Consider the following 21,195-nt stretch of genomic DNA (forward strand, 5'->3'; position numbering starts at 1 on the left):
GAGGAGGAAGAACAGAGAAATACATTTCAACCAAGAAGGAGTTTTGATTTATTTGATTTTTATTTGTTTTAAGGAGCAAAAAAATCTATAAGCAGGAAAAAGAAAGAAAGAAAAAGAAAAAAAGAAAAGAAAAAGCAACTGAGAAGGGTTATAAAAAGAGCAAATACCAAGAAGGGTGAACAAGAGAAGAAAGTCAAGGCAAGGAGGAGCCCAAAGCTGGCAGATCGGGAGGATTTGCAGGGGAGAAGGGGGGGGAAGATTGGAAATGCAGCTCTGGAGTTTGCTGCTGCCTCTTGCGCTTCTCTGTACAGCCCTAGCCAGTGGACCCGAATGTGGGATGGACGAGCGCTCCCGCAGGGCACGAAGGGACACCAGGCACAGCCGCCAGCTCCTCCACACTGCCCCGGGCACCTGTGCCACCAGGTTAGCCCGAGGAAGGCGCTCCACTGCTGGGCTGGAGCCTGGGCATGTCCCCCGCAGGAGGCAACAGCGGGAGGTAAAGGACGAAGAGGAGTCCCTTACCCCGAGCAGGGCGCTCTATTTCAGTGGCCAAGGTGATCAGCTGCGGCTGAAGGCAGATATTGAGCTGCCCCGAGATGCCTTCACTTTGCAAGTGTGGCTGAAAGCTGAAGGAGGACAGAGATCTCCGGCTGTCATTGCAGGTAGGTAGCTGGTCGTGCCTGTGGCTGCAGCAGCATCCCCGCTCCGCGCCGGGAGCCGGCGGAGCCGCCAGCTGAAGGCGTGCGTGTGTGCAGCGTATGTGTGTGCACATCGCGTGTGCCCCGCAGCCGGCACACGGAGGGCAGTGCATGTGCAAACACGCTCGGCTGCCTTTACTATCCATACATTTGGGGAGATCCCGGAGCTCTTGCGAACCGTCTGAAAGTGTATGCTCGCGGGAAAAGAAAAAAAAAAAGTTATGTAAACTTTTGCATAGGGAAATGGCAGTGCCCTGGGTGGTTTCTGTCTTTCTGTGTGCACGGATTGAGATGCAGACAGAAGAGCCAGCTCTCCCGGTGGGTTTTTATCTAATTTTCAGGTTGGAAAACTGTAAGTAGAGCGTTTGAAAGTAGCGTGTTTGTATGTATGAAAAGAAGTGTGTGTGTCCAGTGTGTGGCTGCAAAGAATTGCATATCTAAGGTCCCCCTACGATTTCCTTGGTTTTATTGGCTTTTTAGTGTACCTCACTCTTAGCCCTTTAGATGCAACGTTAGTGTGTGGTTTCCAAAAAGCTATAAAGGAACTTTTGGCTATTGTGAAACCTCAAATGAATCAAATGAGTTTATAAAGTTCCCAACCCCTCGACACTCAGCTAGGGCTGGGACTCACACTGCAGCTAGAGGATGTGTTGAGTATTTTTGTCTGCCCTTAGAAATGGCAAGTGTAACATCAATGATTCTAAGGTCAAATAGCCCTATAAAATCATTTAGTACTCAAAGCAGCTACCAGTCAAAGCTGTCTGAGCTGGACAATAAGAAGGAATATTGCACTTTTCTTATTTAAATTTTATGAGCCTATCCTGAATTTGGGTCCCTCTCGGCGCGTTCGCTCCCTCTCCCCCTCCCTCCCTCCCGCCACCTCCCGCCACCTCCCGCCCTTTCCCCGCTTTAGTGATAAAGTGCAGCAAAGTTGTCGTGAAATCGGATACTTTTCGGAGGGTTACAAACCCTTATAAATGTCGCCACATCCATCTTTTGCTCTGAAGGAAGTCATAGAAAATGGAAATGCCCCTTAGAAAAAAAAAAAAGAAAGAAAGAAAAGAAAAAAGAAAACAAGACAGAAAGAGAAACGGGTATCGGGGGGAGCGGGGTGGGGGAAGGCATGTTTTACAGTTCTTTTGGCAAGGAGATTCCCTGAAAGTACAAAGTTTCCATGTCCTAAGATGCCTTAAAGAGACAGGGAGGATTTCCCCTTTCCCTTTAACTGGAGGCACTTCCTAGCGGGAGGCAGCGTTGCCTGTGCCGCTGGTGCCACCAGCCCCGCTCGCCTGTGCCCTGCCACCCTCCCTCCTGCCACATGCCCAGCTCCGCTGCCCCATCCCTGCCCGGCGGGGCTCTTGTCTCGCAAAAAAGTTGCTTTGTCCTGAGGAAAACAAAAACTCAGACGCGCTCAGCAGTGCTTTCCTTAACTTCGCCCAATCCCGGCTGCTCTGGGAGTGGGCACGCGTGGTGTGTGGGGCTGCCGGGGTGGGCAGGACGTGCCGGGCGTGGGCTGGTCCCGTGTGCCTTTAGAGGACTAATTTCATAGGTGAAATGGGTTATTACTTGCTTTATTTCCCCTGGCTTTCTCATACTCCACTCTGCTGGTTCCCACTCTTAACTTAAACCCCAGGGCTCCAAGTGCTTCCCTTTCAAGTTAGGAAAAGCAGAATTTGGGTTTACACAGATCTCATCAGTAACAAAGCCATGGTCAGTGTATTTTTAAATGTGTTTAATCCAACACCTAAGACCCCATGTCTGTCTTTGGTGCAAGTATCTCTAATTCACACAACAGGGAACCTAAACAAACACACACAAAGATCATTTGTGGTAAAATACTTTAATTGGATGGGGGAGGTTGGGTTGTTGCCTGTATAAAACACTTGACCCATTTTATGCATGGAAATAACATTCCACTGTGAAAAATGAAGAGAAATGCCCCAGTTTTGCACTGTAGAGCTTCCAGCTCAGCTCGGGAGGACTTTGTGATTTTTATTTTATTTTAAAGCTCCCCCTGCCCCCCTCGCATGGACTCTTGAAGAGGAGCCAGGTTTGGCTCTGTGTGTAAACACCTGGAAGAGGTCCAAGAGGAACTCACTCGGAGTATCCTCCACACACCACAGCCTCCCAGACCTGCAGCAAGCTTAGGGAGAGATTACGCTTCCCTCAATGAGGAAATCAAGGGTTCTGGCTGCCAAAACTCTTGGCTTTCACATATTCACTGTTTTGGGATGTGACAGACTGTGGAGCTCAGTCCTGCTGTTGAAGCTGCATCTGTAGGACCCCACTGAAACCAAGATCCCACCTGGGGGTGTGAGGGGAAAGGGAGTGGGGCACATTTGCTGGCAGTGCCAGAAGTGAGTTTTGCCCTAACTTTCAACCCAGTTGCAAAGTGGGAAACTGTGGTTATACAGATCTGAGGGATAGGGCAGTACTGACTGGAAGACAACTCTTTTCCAGAGTTGCCCTTGTATCTTCATCAACTTTCTGCCCCCCACGTTCTGCCCGTGCTAAATGCTCCCCTTCCACCCCTCCTTGCTGGCATATAAGTAACCACTGCAAGCCCCGTAGGAGCCCCATGTGTGTCTGTAGGGGAAACCTGTTGTGTCTGTTAAAAATCTCGTGTAGGACCGAAGTTGTTCTCAGCTCCTGCGGCTGAGCCCTGACATAACGGAGTTCTTCTGCTAATCCAGGCTACAGGGGTTTCTGTCTGGAGCCAACTCTCCTTACGTCACCCTCTGCTGCAGTATTCAATTTGTTTTCATAAATGGGTAATTTTACAGCGCTGTTAAGTGGGTTCGTCATTGTGCCGGGCCATGCCCTGGCTCTGATGATAGGCAGTCCTGGTGCCAGGCTCTGCCAATTTTCACGCTGGTTGGCAGTGATGTTATTCCTGCCCTGTTTGACTCCACTGATATCTGTTCTGGCATTTGTCGGGGAAAGCTGTTGGGAAAGTAGAATTCTGACCCACGGATCTGTGTTACGCAAAGGCTCAGAAGCGTTTTTGGAGCCGGGCTGTGCTCGGTCGGAGCGGCTCCCGCGGTGCAGCTCCCGCGGACCGGGGCAGGTCTCAGCTCCTGCATCCTCCCCTCCCTCCCCGGCCCACACAGCTCTTGGACAAGCACCCCTTGGATGTGCGAACCTACCACACAGCACAGCACATCCCTCTTGTAAACACACACGTGTGCACATGGTATTAATCATGAGAGTCTGAGCGCTTTCCCCAGCGGAGCCTTTGAATGCACCTCCGGTTGTGGAGGAGGGAGTTAGGGTCGGGCTGTACTCAGGTGATACACACACCGTGCAAAATAAGACGCTTCAAAGCTCCCTTGACTTTGTTTCTGGTGTGTAATTAAAGATATTTCAGTTCTACTGTGGAAATGCGACCCCATCCTGAGAAACGGGATCCTCCTGAGTCCCTGTCAGAGTGTTTTCTGGTGTGTGGCTCCGGAGTGGGGTGGCTCGTGCTTTCACAGGAGTGAGATGTTGACTCTTTGCTGGCTGGGAGCTGAAAGGAGCGGGATGAATGATCGGCAGCGGGAGCTGGAGTAAGAAGGCGTGCCTGCTCTAAGAGTGAAAGTTATTTGTGTTTTGGTTTAGCTTTTTTTTTTTTTTCCTCGTCTCGGTTTCATTCTCCTCTGTCTCTCTATTCCTCAGCCTGCCAACAGGGAGCATGATCCCAACTTAATAAAGCTTCCTATGTAAGGGAGTGCCTATGTTTTCCCAACTTCAGTCCTTGATGAACATTAAACTGCAGCAGAATCCAAAGGGAAAAAAATGCCAAAATCAGCACGGTGAAGCTCACTTAAAGCCACCACTTTTGCATGTCACAGACTAAGAAACATCTGTGTCTGGGTCCAGTAATTGGGCAATTATAGAGAGATACGTAATTGGCACTGCTTAGGTCTGGTCCCTCCACAGGGTTTAGAATATATGTTTACTTTGGGGGGTCAGTTTGGTTCCCCTCTGAAGGTCTGGAGTCTGATGTTGGTTTAATGCACTTCAAGGAGGATCAGTGAGCTGGATTCTACACCAGGGCTGATCCTTGTGGTGGCTGTGCTGGAACTTGAGGATGTTTTTAATAGTGAGTTTACTCTGAGTTTCACTGGTATTAAAATAATAGGCAGACAGATAATGCAGCATTTTCTCATCTTCAACAGCCTGTTGTCTTTTAATTGCATGAATGTTCTTATTGATGCATAATGAAGTACTAGAATGAAAGACAAAGTCAAACATAAAACTTGTAGTTCTCTTGTTTAACTAAGGCTGGCATGTGCCAGGTCCCAGGGTGATGGGCATGATGGGCACAGTGAAGTGACAGGAGCTGGACCACCTGCACAGGTGCTTCTTCAGGGTGACAAGCCTCCAAATGCACCATTGCTGAAGGGTGCAGGTAGCTGAGTAGGTTTGGCTTCCCTGTGGATGGGTTCAAATGATTATCCACTTCATGAGTATAGATGTGGATAAGGCCTGACTCATAGGTCAGTGAAAAAATACCTCATAGCTTGTCATTTACTAAATATTTGCCTTTGAACAGCACATTTCCTTCAGCCCGTGGAAGATGGGACAAGAATCGGAAACTGGAAAAGAAAAAGAATTTTTCTTTCCATAAGATTTCCAATTTCAACCAGCCTCATTCCTTTGATCAGCTACACACCAGAGTCAGAATAGCACAGTTAGAAGAAAGTTGGTGGGTTTTTCCTCCATTAAAGTACTTACATGTGGGTTGCTCTAATGAATTAAAAGGTGATAAAAGGTTGAGGGAAATTTGACTCTGTGTGTGTGAAGGATGGCAAATTTAGATTCCTAAATGATGTATGGCTGTCTCCTATAGGCACAGCAATGTGTCCTGGGCTGAGTTTGCCTCTCCAAGCTTCCTTTCAGCCTGATTTATTTCAAGCCAGCCTGTTTCAGTTAGAAAAACTTGCGTGAGGCAGAAAGCAAGTGGAGAGGATGGTGTTTGGAGAGAGAGCAGGAGCAGGGCTCTCCTCAGGGATTTGTGGAGATGTCTGAGAAGAGCAGAGCTGCTGAGGGCAGGCCTCACTGGTAAAGGAGAGAGGAAGCCCTTGGAGAGCCTTCGCACGCTAAACCATCTCCAGTACAGACCTGGGCGCTGATTGGGGCACCCTGGGATTGGGTTGGAGCTGCTCTCCAGGTCCTCACATCGCCTCCCCATGTGGTGCCACGAGGGGGTTGTAGATGTCCCAAGGCCATGGCTGCACTGAGCACAGGTGCCCATTTTCAGCCCCAGACACACATGGCATGATGAGGGATGAGCTTAAATCCCAAATCCCAGCGGGTCTCACTGAGCACTGCAGTGGCTGGGAGGGGTAGTGCTGACTCCCTGGAGACCCTCCACACAGGTAGGGGACACTTGCCATTCCAACAAAGAACAGGACAGGTCTGCACTTTCAAAGCTGATCCAGATGTTTGCTGATGCAGCTTCATGAGTTTCAAGTCCAAGGGAAGGAGAGATCCTTGGCCAGAGGTGTTGAACAGCAAAGAACCAACTTCCAGTGTGAAGTTCCCTGATCACTGGGGCCCAGCTCTGCCAGGGCAGCCAGCTGGGTGGAGCAGGGAGTTTTGGTGGAGAAATACCTTCTTTGGAGCCTGGGTCTGGCTACATCACGACACAGGTCTGTTGTGAGAGAGCTGCAGCCAGGATACCTCCCTGAGCAGCTTTGGCACAAAGGTGTGAGGTGCACTGGCACCCAGAAAGCCAGTTATATCCTGGGGTGTATCAGAAGAAGAGTGGCCAGCAGGCAGGGAGGGGATTCTACCCCTCTACTTCACTCTGGTGCTGTTTCCAGCTCTGGGGTCAAGCACAGGGAGGACATGATGCTGCTGGAGCAAGTCCAGAGGAGGCACCAAGATGGTCAGAGGGCTGGAGCAGCTCTGCTGGGAGGAAAGGATGGGAGAGCTGGAATTGTTCAGCCTGGAGAAGGGGAGGCTTCAGGGTGACCTTTTTCCAGCCTTTCAGTACCCGAATAGGTTCTACAGGAGCGCTGGAGAGGGACTTTGAACAAGGGCCTGGAGGGATAGGACAGGGAGAAATGTCTTCCCACTGCCAGAGGGAGTGTTTGATGGGATATTGGGAAGAAATCCTTCCCTAAGAGGGTGGTGAGCCCCTGGCACAGGTTACCCATTGAAACTGTGGCTGCCCCATCCCTGGGAGTGCACAAGGCCAGGCTGGACAGAGCTTGGAACAACCTGGGCTGGTGGAAGGTGTCCCTGCCCATGGCAGGAGGTGGAATGAGGGAAGTTTTAAAGGTCCTTTCCAACCCAAACCATTCCATAAAAAAATACCACAGGACCAAGAACATTTAAGTGCTCTCAAGACCATGGGATTAACTGAGTGCTTTCAGCTTGAAATTTCATGCTGGCCTGAACCAGAAGAAAGGAATCAAAATATAGTGGCTTATTTCAAAAAGACATATTGAAAAAACAAAAATAAACCCTTCCATGACTGGGGTCAGCTGAAATGTTCCTCTATAATAGTTCTACTTCTAATTTTATCCACTGCTTTTTCAGCTCCTTTTTTCTTTTCTCCGATAGAAATTATAGGAGCAGAAGCAGAGAAGGGACCACCTGGGTTGCCAAATTCAGTCCCCTGCAGTGTCAGGGGTATAACAGCAGATAATTAGTCCAAACATTCACAGAATATCCACTTAGTAGGTTCTGATATAGCACAGGCCACAGAAAATTTCCCAGTGCTCTACTATAAACCAAAGATCTTTAGCTAAGACCAAGAATCACCCCTATAATGTGAGACAGGAAAAGAGAAGGACAGACTGACAACATCTTAAGTACCTAAAATCCAAAACAGTGTTTTATAAAACTGTTAAGTATGAGAAAGGAAAACATTTGCTGGTAAAAGGTATCAGCTTTCTTATTTTCAGAGAGTTAAAAAAGAATCAGGTGTTTTGTCAGTTATGAAACTTCAATTGAAATTTTAAGTTGGAATATTTGCCAAAACTGATCCTTTCCCACAGATAGTCTGTTTTGATTAATTTCCCTTTTTCCTGAGAAAAATATTTTATCAAACATTTCCCACCCTTCTCTGGTCTTACCCTGTGTGGCAGTTCCTCATCCCGCTGTAGCAGGAATGAACTCCTTGACTTTGTTACATTTTTACTTTTTCAGGTTTTATATTCCAAATTATTTAGAAAATCCTTCAGAAAAGTCATGTTGGATCAAAACCCTCTATATTTTTCTCTCAACTACATCAGCAAGTCAAATATAATCTTTTACTTCACTTGCCCTCCTCTCTCAGTGCTACCAAGTCTTTCATCTAGTACAGTGTTTAGATGGTCAGTATATATTAATCTTTCAAATATGCAAAAAATATTGGACTTTTCTATTCCTTAAGTTCTGGGCATTTGCTTCATGCATTGTTCTGGGCACAGAAGAATTGGCTGTGCTGTCCTTTCTGTTTGTTTGTTTTTCAAAAAAATGCTAGAAATGAAGCTGTGCCTTCCTCCTGCCCTCACCCACCCATTGCTCTGTGCCCATTTCCCTGCGTGATCTCTGGATATGATTCTCAGATTTATTTCAGATTTCTGGGGGGAAGAAATACCTGCTTGGTCTGCTATTTTCTGTGTGTCCCCACATTTCTCCTCATTTTCTCTGCTGTGTGCATGCATGCACATACACACACAATCTCCAAAGCACCTTTGATTTTCTTCCCAGATCAATAGAGCATTTAAACTCCAATGATCAAGGAGGAGCAGCTTGTTTATTTCCCCACATATTCTGACACAAGTGGCACATCTTGTAAACTGCTTTGATTTGATGTTAGTGCCTATTATAAAGTTTACTCTCCCCAAAGCCATCCATGAAGTCAAAGTACTCTTACTCTGCACAGGAGCAGAGCAGAACTCAAAAAGGCAAGTTAAAAGGAGAACAGAGGGAATATCTTATCCCAGAATTTTACTTTCTGCTGTCCTTGTTCATAGTGATCAAAACAGTTTGAGGAGTGTTCAGCATCCACAAGTTTGGCAGCACCAAGTGAGGTAATAGTTTATATCATCGTTAAAAATGAATAAATAAAAATACAGGTCCATTATCCCTTGGTGAGAATGGGGTTACACAGACAGCAGGGATTTGATCCTAAACCTGGTCAAGATCATGAAAAATACCATTGAACTTGGCTGTGTCTGGCTTAGTCTCTGATTTCAGAGAGTCTGCCACATCCCTTCTCTACAGCCTGGACCCTTCCATGATCCTTGCTTCAGCCTCCTTTGTTTTGCCATCCTTTCTTGCTTTAGAGACAAGAGGAGATAAACTGTGAAGCCCTGACATCAGAGGAATTGGCCAGGGGAAGGGCACATGTTTATTTCCTTTTGCTATACTCCAAATCCCAGGCTGGCCTCTGTCTCTTTTAACCTTCCTCTTTTTCTTTCTTCCTTTTTTCTTTTCTCCCAGTGTTAAAAGTCTGCCTATTCCAAACCCACTCTCAGGTTTTCTGCTCTGAGGGGTGATGTAAGTGTGTAACTTTTCCATCCAATCCCCTCCACACTCTCTTATCACCGTCATAGCCTCACTTCTTTCTCTCCTATCTGGTGTCCTTGATTCCCCTGCTTTCCCTTCTTCCTGCTCCACACAGTGGTTGGTTTCCTCCTCCCCACCAAGTTCGTGCCATGGGGTGACCCCACACTCTCTGTAGTTCTCTCCTTCTTTGCTGCAGGAGGGTGATGTTCCCTCCCTGCACACCAAGGGTGGCCACTGGCTGGTGGCTTCTGCTAACTGTTGTTGGAGCAGAGGGTAAGCAGGCTGTGTGTTTGTGTGCTCAGTCAGGCATATGTTCATGCATAGTTTCTGGGAATTATTGATATTGTTCTGTTTAATATCCATCCTCGCCGTGCACAAACAAGGTTGTTCTCACAGAGAGGGAGTGAGGGGGAAGTGAAACTGAGAAGCATCTGGAATTGGCCTGGTGAAGCAGCAGCTGAGAGATATGATACCAGCTCATGAAAGCAAAATTGTTGCTGTGTTAGAGAAGAAAACCCCTCTGTTCTGTGCTGATCATGCCAGGGCCTGGTAGGCTTTCCTCGAGTCTTCCTTTTGGGTGATGCTCGGGGCTCTTTTATCTCTTCTCCTTTCTCCCCTCTGCTGTGTTTTTCCTCCTTTATCTAATTTACTATCTCTCTCTTTGCTTTAAATCACTTTCCCATATGGATTTCTCTCTTCTGACCCATCTTCCCCTCCCTCTTCTGACTCCCAGGAGTCTTCTGTCGTCACAGCATTGGGAGAAGAGCTGCGCCGTTCCCGACGCTGAACATCAGCTGCAGGCTCCTTTCCTCCTTCGTTTGCTTCCTTGTCTCTTCTCTGCTGTTAGTGTTGGAAGCACATTCACAAAGATCATCCATTGGATTGAGGAAACAGATTTTATCACCATTATTTTGTTTGTTTTATTTAAGAGAGGGAAAGAAATAGAAAGGAAAGGCTTTCACTGTTACCAGCGTTACTTAGTTTTGAATGGAGTTTTTTCCCCCTCTACTTAGTGCTGTTATTTTCCTTTATGTTTGCAGCAGGATTATGGTTTTGTAATCCTGATAACTGGCAGAAAACATCCTGCTGATGGTGGTGGTAAGTTTCTCAGGTGTGAGAGAACGTTGCCCTTAAAATCAGGGAAACTGAGGAATGGAGGGATGCTCTGAGTTGTCCAAGATGTGGTATTGTGTTGGTGACAAAGCCAGAAATAAAGCCCAGCAGCAGCCCTTTCATTATTTTTTTTTTAATTTTTAGGGATGATGATGGTTGTTCCTCAACCCAGGTTGTTGTCTGTGTGAAGTCACAAACCCTTATTCCTGTAGGACATTTCCTGGTAGCTGTTGATGGTGGTTCTTCACTGGATAGTTTCTGTCCTGAGGTAATGGTGGTGATGGAGTCTATCACCTGCCACACTGTTGGAGGCACCACAGGGCCTGGGGGAAGAAGGCAGTTGGCATTTGTGACATGAGCTCTTTGGAGATGGCAGAAGATCAGGTAGTCTGGAATTAATATCTCTGAACTAGACACATTGGTGAGGTTTGAATCAGCACAGGTTATTTTATTTCTCAGGTGGAACAAGGTTTGCAGCTCATAGGGGAGAGAAAGGCAAATATCACCAGAGCCCCTTAGTTCAGAGTGCTCTCATTTAAACTGGAAAAAATTCATATTTTTTATGTCTGCACATTGATTAATGTATTGACGTGCAGAAACAGCTTGTAACACATGTAAGTTGTAACTGCTTATCTTCCTAGGAAATGCTGGAAATTTGTCTCTGGATGTCTCAGGTTATTAAGGACAAAAGCAACTGATTTACCCCATAGTTAAATCCAGACTAGGAGAGAGGTTGCAGAAGGGGCTATCCACAAAGCACGTTGATGCCCCAGAGGGTTTTGGGGAGGAACCCCCATCTATTGTGCACAACTGGTGTTTCTGTCAGGAGCATCACATTGTACAATCCATGTGAGTTTGTTCTGAATTCAGCAGCTTCTGTGCCTGTAAAGTCTGAGGTGTAAAGTGGAAATCTGGAGCTTGCATTACTACTGTCTTACATGTCATCTGTCTTGTGGATACACAGAGCAGCCTCTCTGAGGTCAAAACAGCACCTTTCACCAGTGATAATTTAATGGGAATTATTGTCAGTGTAAAAGAGACAAGAATTGGAAGCCTCCTGTGCTGTAGCTCGTGAATGAAGATGTTCAGGGAGAAAAGGAGTACTGGGACAAAAAGCAAATGTTAACTAAATGCCTTACACACACAGTTTTGAAATGTACTTGGCAGAGGGAAGGGCGAGCAACATAAGCCAGATTCTGCTCTGGAACACACCAAAGTAAACCTGGAGTAACTCCTTTGGAGAGGAAAACAGTGGAGGGAGGGTCGGGGGGGGGATGCTCCAGACCTGTGAATGTGTAGGATTTGGAGACAAAGTGCCTGCAATGGGGAAAATGAACAGGCTGAGAAGTGGATGTTGTGGAGAACAACCTCCAACCACCGTCACCGCTGCTGGTGGTTTCGTTTGGGTGTGTAATGGTTATGGTGATGCAGTGGGAAACATTTGTACAATGTTGGGGTTGTTTTCACTTTTTGAAGTATTTTCTGCCCATACCTATATCGTAATCCCTCTAGACTGTGGAATTAGGCCATGGACCGGTTTTACAGTGAGCCCTTTGTCTTTCTGGCAACAAACACTTCTGAACTCTGCTCTCCAGGCTTGTGGCCCTAAACTCCTTCACCCCCACCCATACTGTCCCATCTCCAGCAATAATATTCCTTCCTCTGTTTATAAACAAACACCCTCAGAGGAAGTTCACGGGAAGAAAAGTTAGTTAATGAAAATCAACCACAACTTGTGTCCAGCCTGTGGGTTGGAGCCAGCAGGGTTGCTGGATGTTTCCTACTCTGCATCTGCTTGTAGGAGTTTCTTTGATGAGATGTTTGCCTCTCTGTCTAACTGTGTGTCTTTCTCTTCTTTTCCCTTCATGATGGAAATTATGAAAATAAAAGGGGTAAAAACCTGACAATTTGCTTTAAAATCAGTGTGGACAGTGTTCTGGAACCCTGAGCAGGGAGGTTGGCTTCAGTGCACTTGTAGAATTTCTTCTTGGTAAATCTGCTGATTTTGTCTGTTTTGTTGTTGGGACTTTTTTGACACCAAAATCTCAATTCTTTCCTGGCAAATCTTTTTGCTCTTGAGTTGCGCAAAGGCTGTGAAAGGACTGAAATAGCCCAAAGTATAATTGCCCTGCTATAGTCTGAGCACAAGGCTGATGGTACATCTGGTGTTGCACATCATTCTCCCAGAAACACCCACTTTAGGAGGTAGGAGAGAGCAGGACCCAAGGGAATAGGTGACACAGGACTGTGGTCGCCATGAGCAAGGGACAGCTGGGCACAGTAATGGCACTGTCGGCTGGAAAACCCAGAAGGTCTTTTGACTTCCTGACAGAGATCCCACAAAGCTCTAACAGCACAGGAAGAACTGAATAAAAACTCCATTTTCTTTTGACTGCTCCTGGGTTGTGCCTTTCACGCTGCACTTTGGTGGTCTCAGGTATGAGGTGAGTGAATGATGTGTTTGTTTCCTTTCAGGAGACACTTGGATCCTCTGATAAGTCTTTCTGGATGCTCAAAATGCACATGAAAACCATCAGATAAAGGAAACTTGTGGGAGTGAGGGAGGCGGAACTGTGGTGTCAATGCAGTGCTCATGTCACTGTTTCAGGATCTCCCTCTTCCCTAAGGAATGTCTTTGGAAATTTGGCATTAAGGGAGTTTTTTATAGATGCAATAGTTGTGGTGCCAGTTTTAGCTCTAAGAGCCTTGAAGTTTTAAAAGTACTGCAAAAGGTCTCCAGTGCTGGCAGAATCTCCATACCTTAAAATGGCATGGTTTAAAATAGTCTTATCTGCTGCTTTTTGTTGAAAGGGCAGTTTCTCTTACTGTACAAATACTTTCTGTCAAGTCTTATCTGTAAGACTATTCCAGTGTGGTCTTTCCACCTCCCATCCCAACAGGGTGGAAGACAATTAGGAATGAACATTTCATATTGCAGAATGGACAAAGTTTATCAGCTGTTGCACAACCCCTTTGCCTGTGAACAGATTAAATAAAGGAGCAGGGTGGAGTGGTGGTGTAAATGGACCTGATTTATCCTGGGGAGCTTCCTCCAAGAATTCCAGGGTAGTTATCAACAGTTTCTCCTAGAAAGGAAAGCTGAGCAATTCACTCTTGCCCTTTGAAGAGTTCTGAATTAATGACGAGCAGAGGATCTTCTGCTGGGAAAGTCTGGAATTCCCCAAAGTCCTCTTGCTGGAGATGGTTTAATCAGACTGTTTACATTCTGTGTCTCACCAGAAGCAGTGCTCAAACAGTGGTGGTCTTCCACTGGACGCTCTAACACCGGTGGTTTATTTTATTTTGTTTTAAACATCGGCATTCCACCAGTTTTACTGGGAAAGGGCCACATGCAAACACCTGCAGGCTCCATGAAACAGGCCAGAGAGGGAAGCAAGAGCAGCTGCATCTCAAGGGGGGCTGTGTTTCTTCTTGAAAGGTTTCTACAGGGTCAGGATTTGGCAGCAAAGGTGGGCTGGGAGCACTTGCACTTATGGAGGAAGAGACCTTGCAGCAGTAGGAGGCTGAGTGCTGGATCAAACTCTTCCCTCTGGCTCAAGCACTGATGGCAGAGAGAGAGAAGCAAAGGCCTTTCTGCCCCAGGTCTGTGTTTTGTCTCACTCTGTGTAGGTGAACAGTTTTTCTGCTCTCTGACTTAAGAGGGCTCAGTCTCGAGAGGGAAGAAGGAAAGGAGATTAGGACAGTCCTTCCTACCACCGCCCATCATTCCCCTCCCTCAGGATGAACATCTTTTGCTCCTATACCAAGAAACCAACAATTTATTGCACATCTGTGTGTCCAAAACTGGCCATAAACCTTGAGTCAGGATTGAAATCTGTGTTCAGATGCTTATTTTTGTTTAAAAAGCTTTGATATCTTCTGGAAGTGATGTACTTCCGCTCCCCATGCAGAGGATCTTCTGTGCATCATTGAGGAGGACGCACGTAAGTAGGCAATGTGGCCAACATTCTTCCAAACCCAAGCAATCCAACCAGCTGTTCAGCAGGGATGTTATTTATGGACAACTGTCAATGTGGTCAACACATGGTGTCCTCTGCCCTGACCAGCCAACAGCCTGGCTTTTATGGAGCTTCTCTGACACTTGTCAAACACTGGTGACAGGGCAGGCTTGGACGGGCACGCGCTTTATGTGAAAATTATTGCAGAAGGGCATTGCAACAAGATGTTCTGTGAGGAAAGCAGAGACAGAGACCAGTTGGCAGAGAGGAAAACAGAGGCAGCTTGCAAAGGGTAGAGGTTTCTTTTTGGCTGGTGCTTTAGGAAAGAGAACAGAGATTTCCTTCAGTGATAAATTAGATGCTTTGTGAGAAAGAAAGGGTGTTTGTTTCAGCAGTGATGCAACTGCCGTGTGAGAGGAGCAGACTCCCTCTCCTGCTAATTCAAGCTGCTTGTTTTGTGGCACAGTGCAAGTGCACAGGTTGCTCTGGGGTTTAGCTACTGCTTTGCTGTGAGGTGCCTTCAACTCTGTCCTTTCCATCTGCTGAGGTGGCATAATGGTTCTCTGCAGCCTGAAGAGAAATGCTGTTTGTAAGGATGAGATAATATCATCATGGCAGTGCTTTCATCATGAATGAAGTGGCAAATGCCACTCCACTGTACCAATAAGAAGAAATGCACAGCCAAGAAGCCCCGTTGGCCAAGGTCCTGCTGTGTTCCTGCAGCTCTGTGGTGCTGTAAAGGGAAGACTGAGCCTGTGGATTGCCAAAGAAACAAAAAGACTGAGGCACATCTTGCCAATCTCCTACTTATCTATTTGTCCCATCTTTTTTTTCTTGACTTGTGTAAGCTCATATTCATGAGGATCACAGGTCTTTATTCTCCCTTACTGCAAAACAGAGCCATTGCCTGAACAGCCTGACTCTGGCCACATTCCCTCCTATTCAGCACAATGCAATCTTGGTTCTTTACTGGTTAATATTTTCTGTCAACAACCTGCAAGAAAACAAGATCAGTGCTGATAAAATTCGCAGATGTTGCAGAGTTCAGGGAGTGGTAAACAATGACCAAAACAGGACTCTCAGTTGGGTGTTTTCAAACACTGAGAACATGCAAACAGTGTGCAACAGAGTAAAGCCAAATGTGAAGTCATAGGTATAGATGGATGGGCAGCAGGTCACACGTGAAGGATGGGAGATGGGGGAAGGGCCTTTCACCTGGAAGTTTAATGTGTAGGAGTAACTGACTGCTGGAATAGATAGAGCACATCCATGTGAGCTGCCAAGGTGATGCTGTGGCCAAAGGTTTAGAGTCATCATTGGCTGTGCAAACAAGGAGGCTTTGAAGAGGACTGGGGAGGTTGTGCTGTCCTTGTATTGACGCTGGAGTTGCTGCTGCTGCCGAAGGAATATGTCCCACTCCAGTGTCCACAGTCTAAGAAGGATGTTTTATGGAAGAGGATTTAGAGGAAAAAATTACAATGATAATAATTAAAGAATTTGTAACAAGTGTTAAAGTATTGGACACAAGAAGATTACGAGGTGACTTGAGCATCATGATCTTTAAATTAATGTTTGGGGAATATTAAACTGATAATTGGAGGTTCAAAATTAATAATAGGGGGTATGAGTAAATGCCATGAATGCAGATGAAACTGAGCAACTTCAGAACAAAGTGTTTTAGTGGTATTTTTGCATTAAGAATAATCAGTAGTAGAGAGTTCTGAGTAGAACGGTGGAATATTTGTCACTGTCACTTTCAAAGTAAAATTAATTGTTTTTCTGAAAAGCAAGGTCTTTAAAGAGGAGTTAATTCAGTGATCATTGTGCCTGAGAGCTTCTGGCATCAGAGTATTCTGGGTTTTTCAGCTATTACTGGCAAAATACTCGAAGCCAACAGTAAAGCACAAGCAGCACTAAGATGCTAATTTCAAATCTTTTCATTTCTCAGTATTTCTATGGATTCTCCTTGATGCTGGGAGAATCAAATCACTGTAATTTCTAATCACTATAGTATTTCCAGGTCATTGCTGGACTTCTCAGCATCACTATAGTTGAATTGTGAGGCTGTTTCACATGATGTTGTTAGTCCTGTTTAGATATTGTCACCTTGAACCAGAATGATGTGCTGAGCAATGACTTCACTTTTCCTCTTCGAAACAGTCCAGTGCACTAGTCTGAAAATCACTTGAAATACAAGACTGAAATCTTTTCTAATTGAAGGTAGTAGGAGTTTTACTGTTGACCTCAATGATGGCAAGAATTTACCTCCAGAGTACAAAGTTTGGGGGACAAAATCAAGGTTTCCCTCTGGAAGCTGAAGCATTGACAATGTCAGGACTGTGAAGCCAACAGAGCAGACAGCTCTTGAAAACCAAGAAGTGAATGAGAAGGCAGAGAATAAGCCTGGAGTGACTGTGCTTGTCATCTCCTTGCTGGGTGGCCTGTCCCTCAGTGTCAGGGCAGAACAGCAGTCCAGAAGGGCATGTAGGCTGGATGCTGGAATGACCCACTGCTGTGACTTTAGCTGAGCTGCAAACAGAAAATGCAGACCAATGACATATCAAAGGTAATTAGTGTTCTGAGCCAGGGTTTCATTTCACTGGAGCCATCTCTAGGTGGTGAGCGTTCCTCAAAATTCAAATTTAAGTCAAATGCTCCAGATGCCCCAGTGTGGTCCCACAAACCCATGTGCACATGTATATATAGGCCCCTGCACAGGGAAAATAGTGCATGTACATGCTATTTTGTTAGTCCTCATTGCTCTGGTTCCAAATTTAACCAGAAGTAGAAGGGCTGAAATAACATAAGAAAAGTTGGACATATGATATTTCCTGCTGCTCAGCTAAATACAATAATTGCCAAAAATCTTCCAAGGTAGCTTGTTTCTTTTACATTTTTCTCCCAGTTCTGCAGACTTGAGAAGGTCAATTACTTTGGAGAAGGATTTGGCTTTGGCAATGCTTATGGAAAGCGAAGCAGAATTATGACCTTTTGGAGGTTTGCCCATCGCTGTCCCATCTTGTCCTCTGAGAACTAAAGGCTGAATTTTCAGCTCCAGCCTTCGGTTTAATAGGTGTGAATTTGTTTCTATACACTTCTAAGACACCGTGGGTATCTGTGTGAGAATTTTCTCTTAGATGTCTATTTATTTGTGCTCACAGATCAAGTGATCGCTGATATTTGTAGAGCAGAAACACAGGCTCAGGTATTTCCAGGAGGAAAGTCATACCAAAACAAATGAAATTGGATTCAAACTGTGCAGAAAAATAGAGCTCTAAAATTATATACTTAGGTTTGTATGTGGTGAGTCCAGCCTATCTGGAATGCATACTATAATAGTTATATCATGTAAGAGAGGCAGGGTTTTTGTTCAGCAGGACATTTCCTAGAAAGCAGAAATATCTCTGTGGTTTGTGTATTGGTTTGGATCTTGTATGCAAGTATGGAGCAGGGAATTTGAGGCATGAAATTGTCATGATTAGTGAAGGCCCTGATCCCTTTTGAAAGCAACAGCAGAAACCAGGCACAATCAGCTCCATTCTCCCCTCTGCTGTTGCAGCCTCCTCTGTGTATTGTAGCAGAGACACTTCTTTGAAGGCTGATAAATGCCTCAGTTGTTTCTATTAGAACAGGAAAGATGCAGTTATATGGGAAAGCCAGATGCAACAAGATATTTGGGTCTGGACAAGATCTGAGGTATTTTTACAATAAGATATTTAATTTTCACAGAGGCAAAGCCCTTGCAGGGTATAAATCAGTGTAAATGCACTGGAACCACTCAGTTTTGCACTCACAAAGTGTCTGCCCAAGAATGTTCTCAAAATCCAATTAAAGAACTAGAACTGTTTCATGTGGAAATGCCCCTCAATTACAAAGACAAGTCTAAGCTATCATGATGTGATTTTTACAGTCTCCTCGCAGGGTGCCCTAGTTTGCATTCATGGAATTTTTTGTTTTTGTTTTGTTTCTCTAATAATGTGGATGTTGGCCATCTGTCTGATCCTGGAAAGGTTGTAAGGTTGTCCCTGCTCCCCAGGTTCCCTTCCCACTCCCTCATTGATCATAATGCTTGATTTAGGTGCCACTAGATTTCTTTCTTTGTTCTCTAGCCCTAACCTCCCCCCTGCAAACACACAGGCATTGTGCAATGGTGTAAAAGCTCTTCTTGCTGCAGCTGGGAGTAGTAACTGCTCAGCTGGTTCCAGCGCTGCCCTAAAGCTGCTGTAAAGGTCAGAGACAAGGGAATTCTAAAACACAAAAAAAGCTGTGTTGTTGTCCCCTCTTCAATCCCGGCTGTGTGTTTTGATCAGCACCACAAGCAATGTCATGGGTAGACCTGCACTTCTCCCAGCCCTGTGGTTCTGGCCATCGAGGGCGGCGTGCCGGGCGTGTTTCCAGCACCACTCCGGGCTTGGCTGCTGCCACAGCTGATTGACTTGCAGTGCTTGTCAGACACAAAGCACATTTTGAAAGGAAATGCCATATTGAACTCCCAGGGAGCTGATGGGTATTGTGCACGGTCATCTGATGGCACAGATGTGTCCCTAATAATCCTTCCAGGAGAATATTTCCTCCTGGGATGCTCTGGCCATCTGATCTGCTCTGAGGTATGCTGACCTATCTTGACCCAGTTTATGATCAATTCTCTCTGCCTTTTTCTGAAAGGAGCTCAGAAATATCACTTTATCATTTAGATTGCCTGGAAGTTATGATGCTTACGTGTCTGTTCCTTCCACAGAAGATACTCTGTGTTTGCTCTCAAGCATTAACTCTTACAAAAGGCAGGAAAGCCACTCTATGGTAGTGAGAGCAAGAGTAAATTCTCTGTAGAGCTTTGATAGCTAATCAGTATTTGGCAAATAGTGCACGGAGGAAGAGGAGAGGTGGAAGCAGAGACAACTTGTGTTCCACCAAACATGTTCCCTTGTGTGTTCGAGCGAGTAGAGTGACTCCTCTGCTGCTGTGCCATTGTCTTGAAGTCCTTTTTTGCAGGTTTGTGTGTGCTTCCAGGTCTCTGTGAAAGAGTGATGCTTTTCATGCATTCCCCCCAATGTGTATCCATGTGTTTTGCAACACCTGCTTTTGAAGTGAGAATGGTGTTAATGCTGGATTTCCCTGAAGGTGAATCAGCTGCCTCAGGTACAATGGGATGGTTAATTCCTAACCTGGGTCTGCTGACCAGTGGGCATAGATAAGCTTGGGAGTTCAGAGGTGTGTTAAGATCCCTTTCGGCTAAGTCAACGAACTTATTGAGGGCTTTCCACTACTTATATTTGAAGGATATCTGTGTTTTCATAAACACTAAACTCTGTTTTATTATCAGTGGGCCACACTAGAGTATCTAAAACTGGCAGCCAATAACCTGAACTCTTGTAGGAATGAAGCTGGATGCAAAGTCTCCCATATTTATAACACGCAGTAAGGATTCTCTGATGGAACATGCACAGTTTGACTTGAAGTTAAATAACACCCAAAGTCTGCCTCTACTATCTTCATACTGTCCATATTTTGTGTGGTACAATCATCTCCAATAACATGGACATATACTGGCTTTCCAGGCTTCAACCAAAAATACTCAGTTGTTTCTAAAAACAAGGCAGGAGAAATAAATTGTTTTGTAAATATTAGAAAATCCTTATCCGTGTTCTCTGGAATGTTCCCATGGTCTCAGGCTTTATAGCAGGGACTGAAGCTTGACCCTTGCAAAGGGCATGTGTTTTTCTATCCATCTAAAAGCCCACCCAAACCTGGTTATTAGATCATAAGCAGCATTCACCAAGCACCAGCCTTCACTGGTTCTGCATTTTATTGTGAAATACTTAAGGAGATCTAGATAAGAAGGCAAACTTCCCACTAACCCCTCTTTACTGTAGATGAAGGAACTTTGCAAAAGCAATACCCAGCCCAAGGATGACCCCGCTGTAACACCACAAGGACTGCAGCTCACTCCTCTCTGCCATGTGGTTACACAGTGTTGTGTGTTCACTTCCACCTCAAAATCCTCCCAATCTAGGAATTTCTCACTAAGCCCAGCCTATCACATGTATTTGCAGTAAGCTCTCATATACTGTTAGCCAGTGTACTCTCACAATAGGCTCAGTGAAGTGTCTCTAATATGATTGTCCATGCCAGTGGCTGCTCTCTTGCAGCCTACATGAATTTTGTTATCAAAAGGGAAGGGTTTATGTAATGTTCATAACTAACCAGCCAGTATAAATTCATGTCTTGCTGTTAGAGCCATTCTCAGCTCCCTCTTTTCAGGCTTCAAGGTATTTCATTGAACATCTGAATGACTGGGAATTTGAGAAACAGTACAGAATATATGCTTAATTTAATGCTAAATTGCACTGATACAAAGCTTTGATATTAAAGAGCCTTGGGCCAAATTCTGAATGTTAATTGGGCATAGCTGTATTAGGTTCTGTATTGCTACATGATGAAGATCTTGTCTTCTGTGGCAGAACAAAAAGATCTCCATCCTTCTGCCTGAGATTTGAATCCTATTGCATAGGTTGTAAATGATAATATCTGGTGTGAATTCAGCTAGATTGATAGCAGCAGCAAACATCCCCTTTTTGCTCCTTAAGTAGTACATTGCCACCTGAGCAGGTCTCAGGTGGTTTGCTTGAGCCACTCCTTATCTCAGGGGGTGACCTCAGGAGGCCTCTTAGCTGTGTTGGAAATGGTATAGACAGAGATGTTGCCTTAAGTACTCTGGACTTTGAATTATTTAACTATTGTGGAAGGAAGTGGGGGCTGGGGGAAGAACAGCAGAGGAAAGGAGAGATTATTTCTCCCCTTTGTAAAAGTATATTGGGTTCAACGTCACACCATGAAATATCCAGTGCAGAACTCAAGAACTGCTCCAGTGGATCTTCACTGACTTATCCAATTGCATGGAACATGGGGATACTTAACCCAAATCTGTCGGGTTT

At 45.3% G+C, this 21,195-nt stretch overlaps 1 protein-coding gene across 1 annotated transcript in view; it reads left to right on the forward strand.

Annotated features, from left to right (window-relative positions):
* Nucleotides 1-265: 265 nt before the first annotated feature.
* Nucleotides 266-21,195, forward strand: part of PAPPA (pappalysin 1) — a 181,106-nt gene continuing 160,176 nt past the window's right edge. The window contains exon 1 of the mRNA XM_071574522.1: nt 266-662. Coding sequence (XP_071430623.1) covers nt 266-662 — 397 coding nt within the window. The remainder of the gene's footprint in view (nt 663-21,195) is intronic.

The sequence above is a fragment of the Pithys albifrons genome, chromosome 20 (genome assembly GCF_047495875.1).
Source record: "Pithys albifrons albifrons isolate INPA30051 chromosome 20, PitAlb_v1, whole genome shotgun sequence".
Classification (NCBI taxonomy): domain Eukaryota; kingdom Metazoa; phylum Chordata; class Aves; order Passeriformes; family Thamnophilidae; genus Pithys; species Pithys albifrons.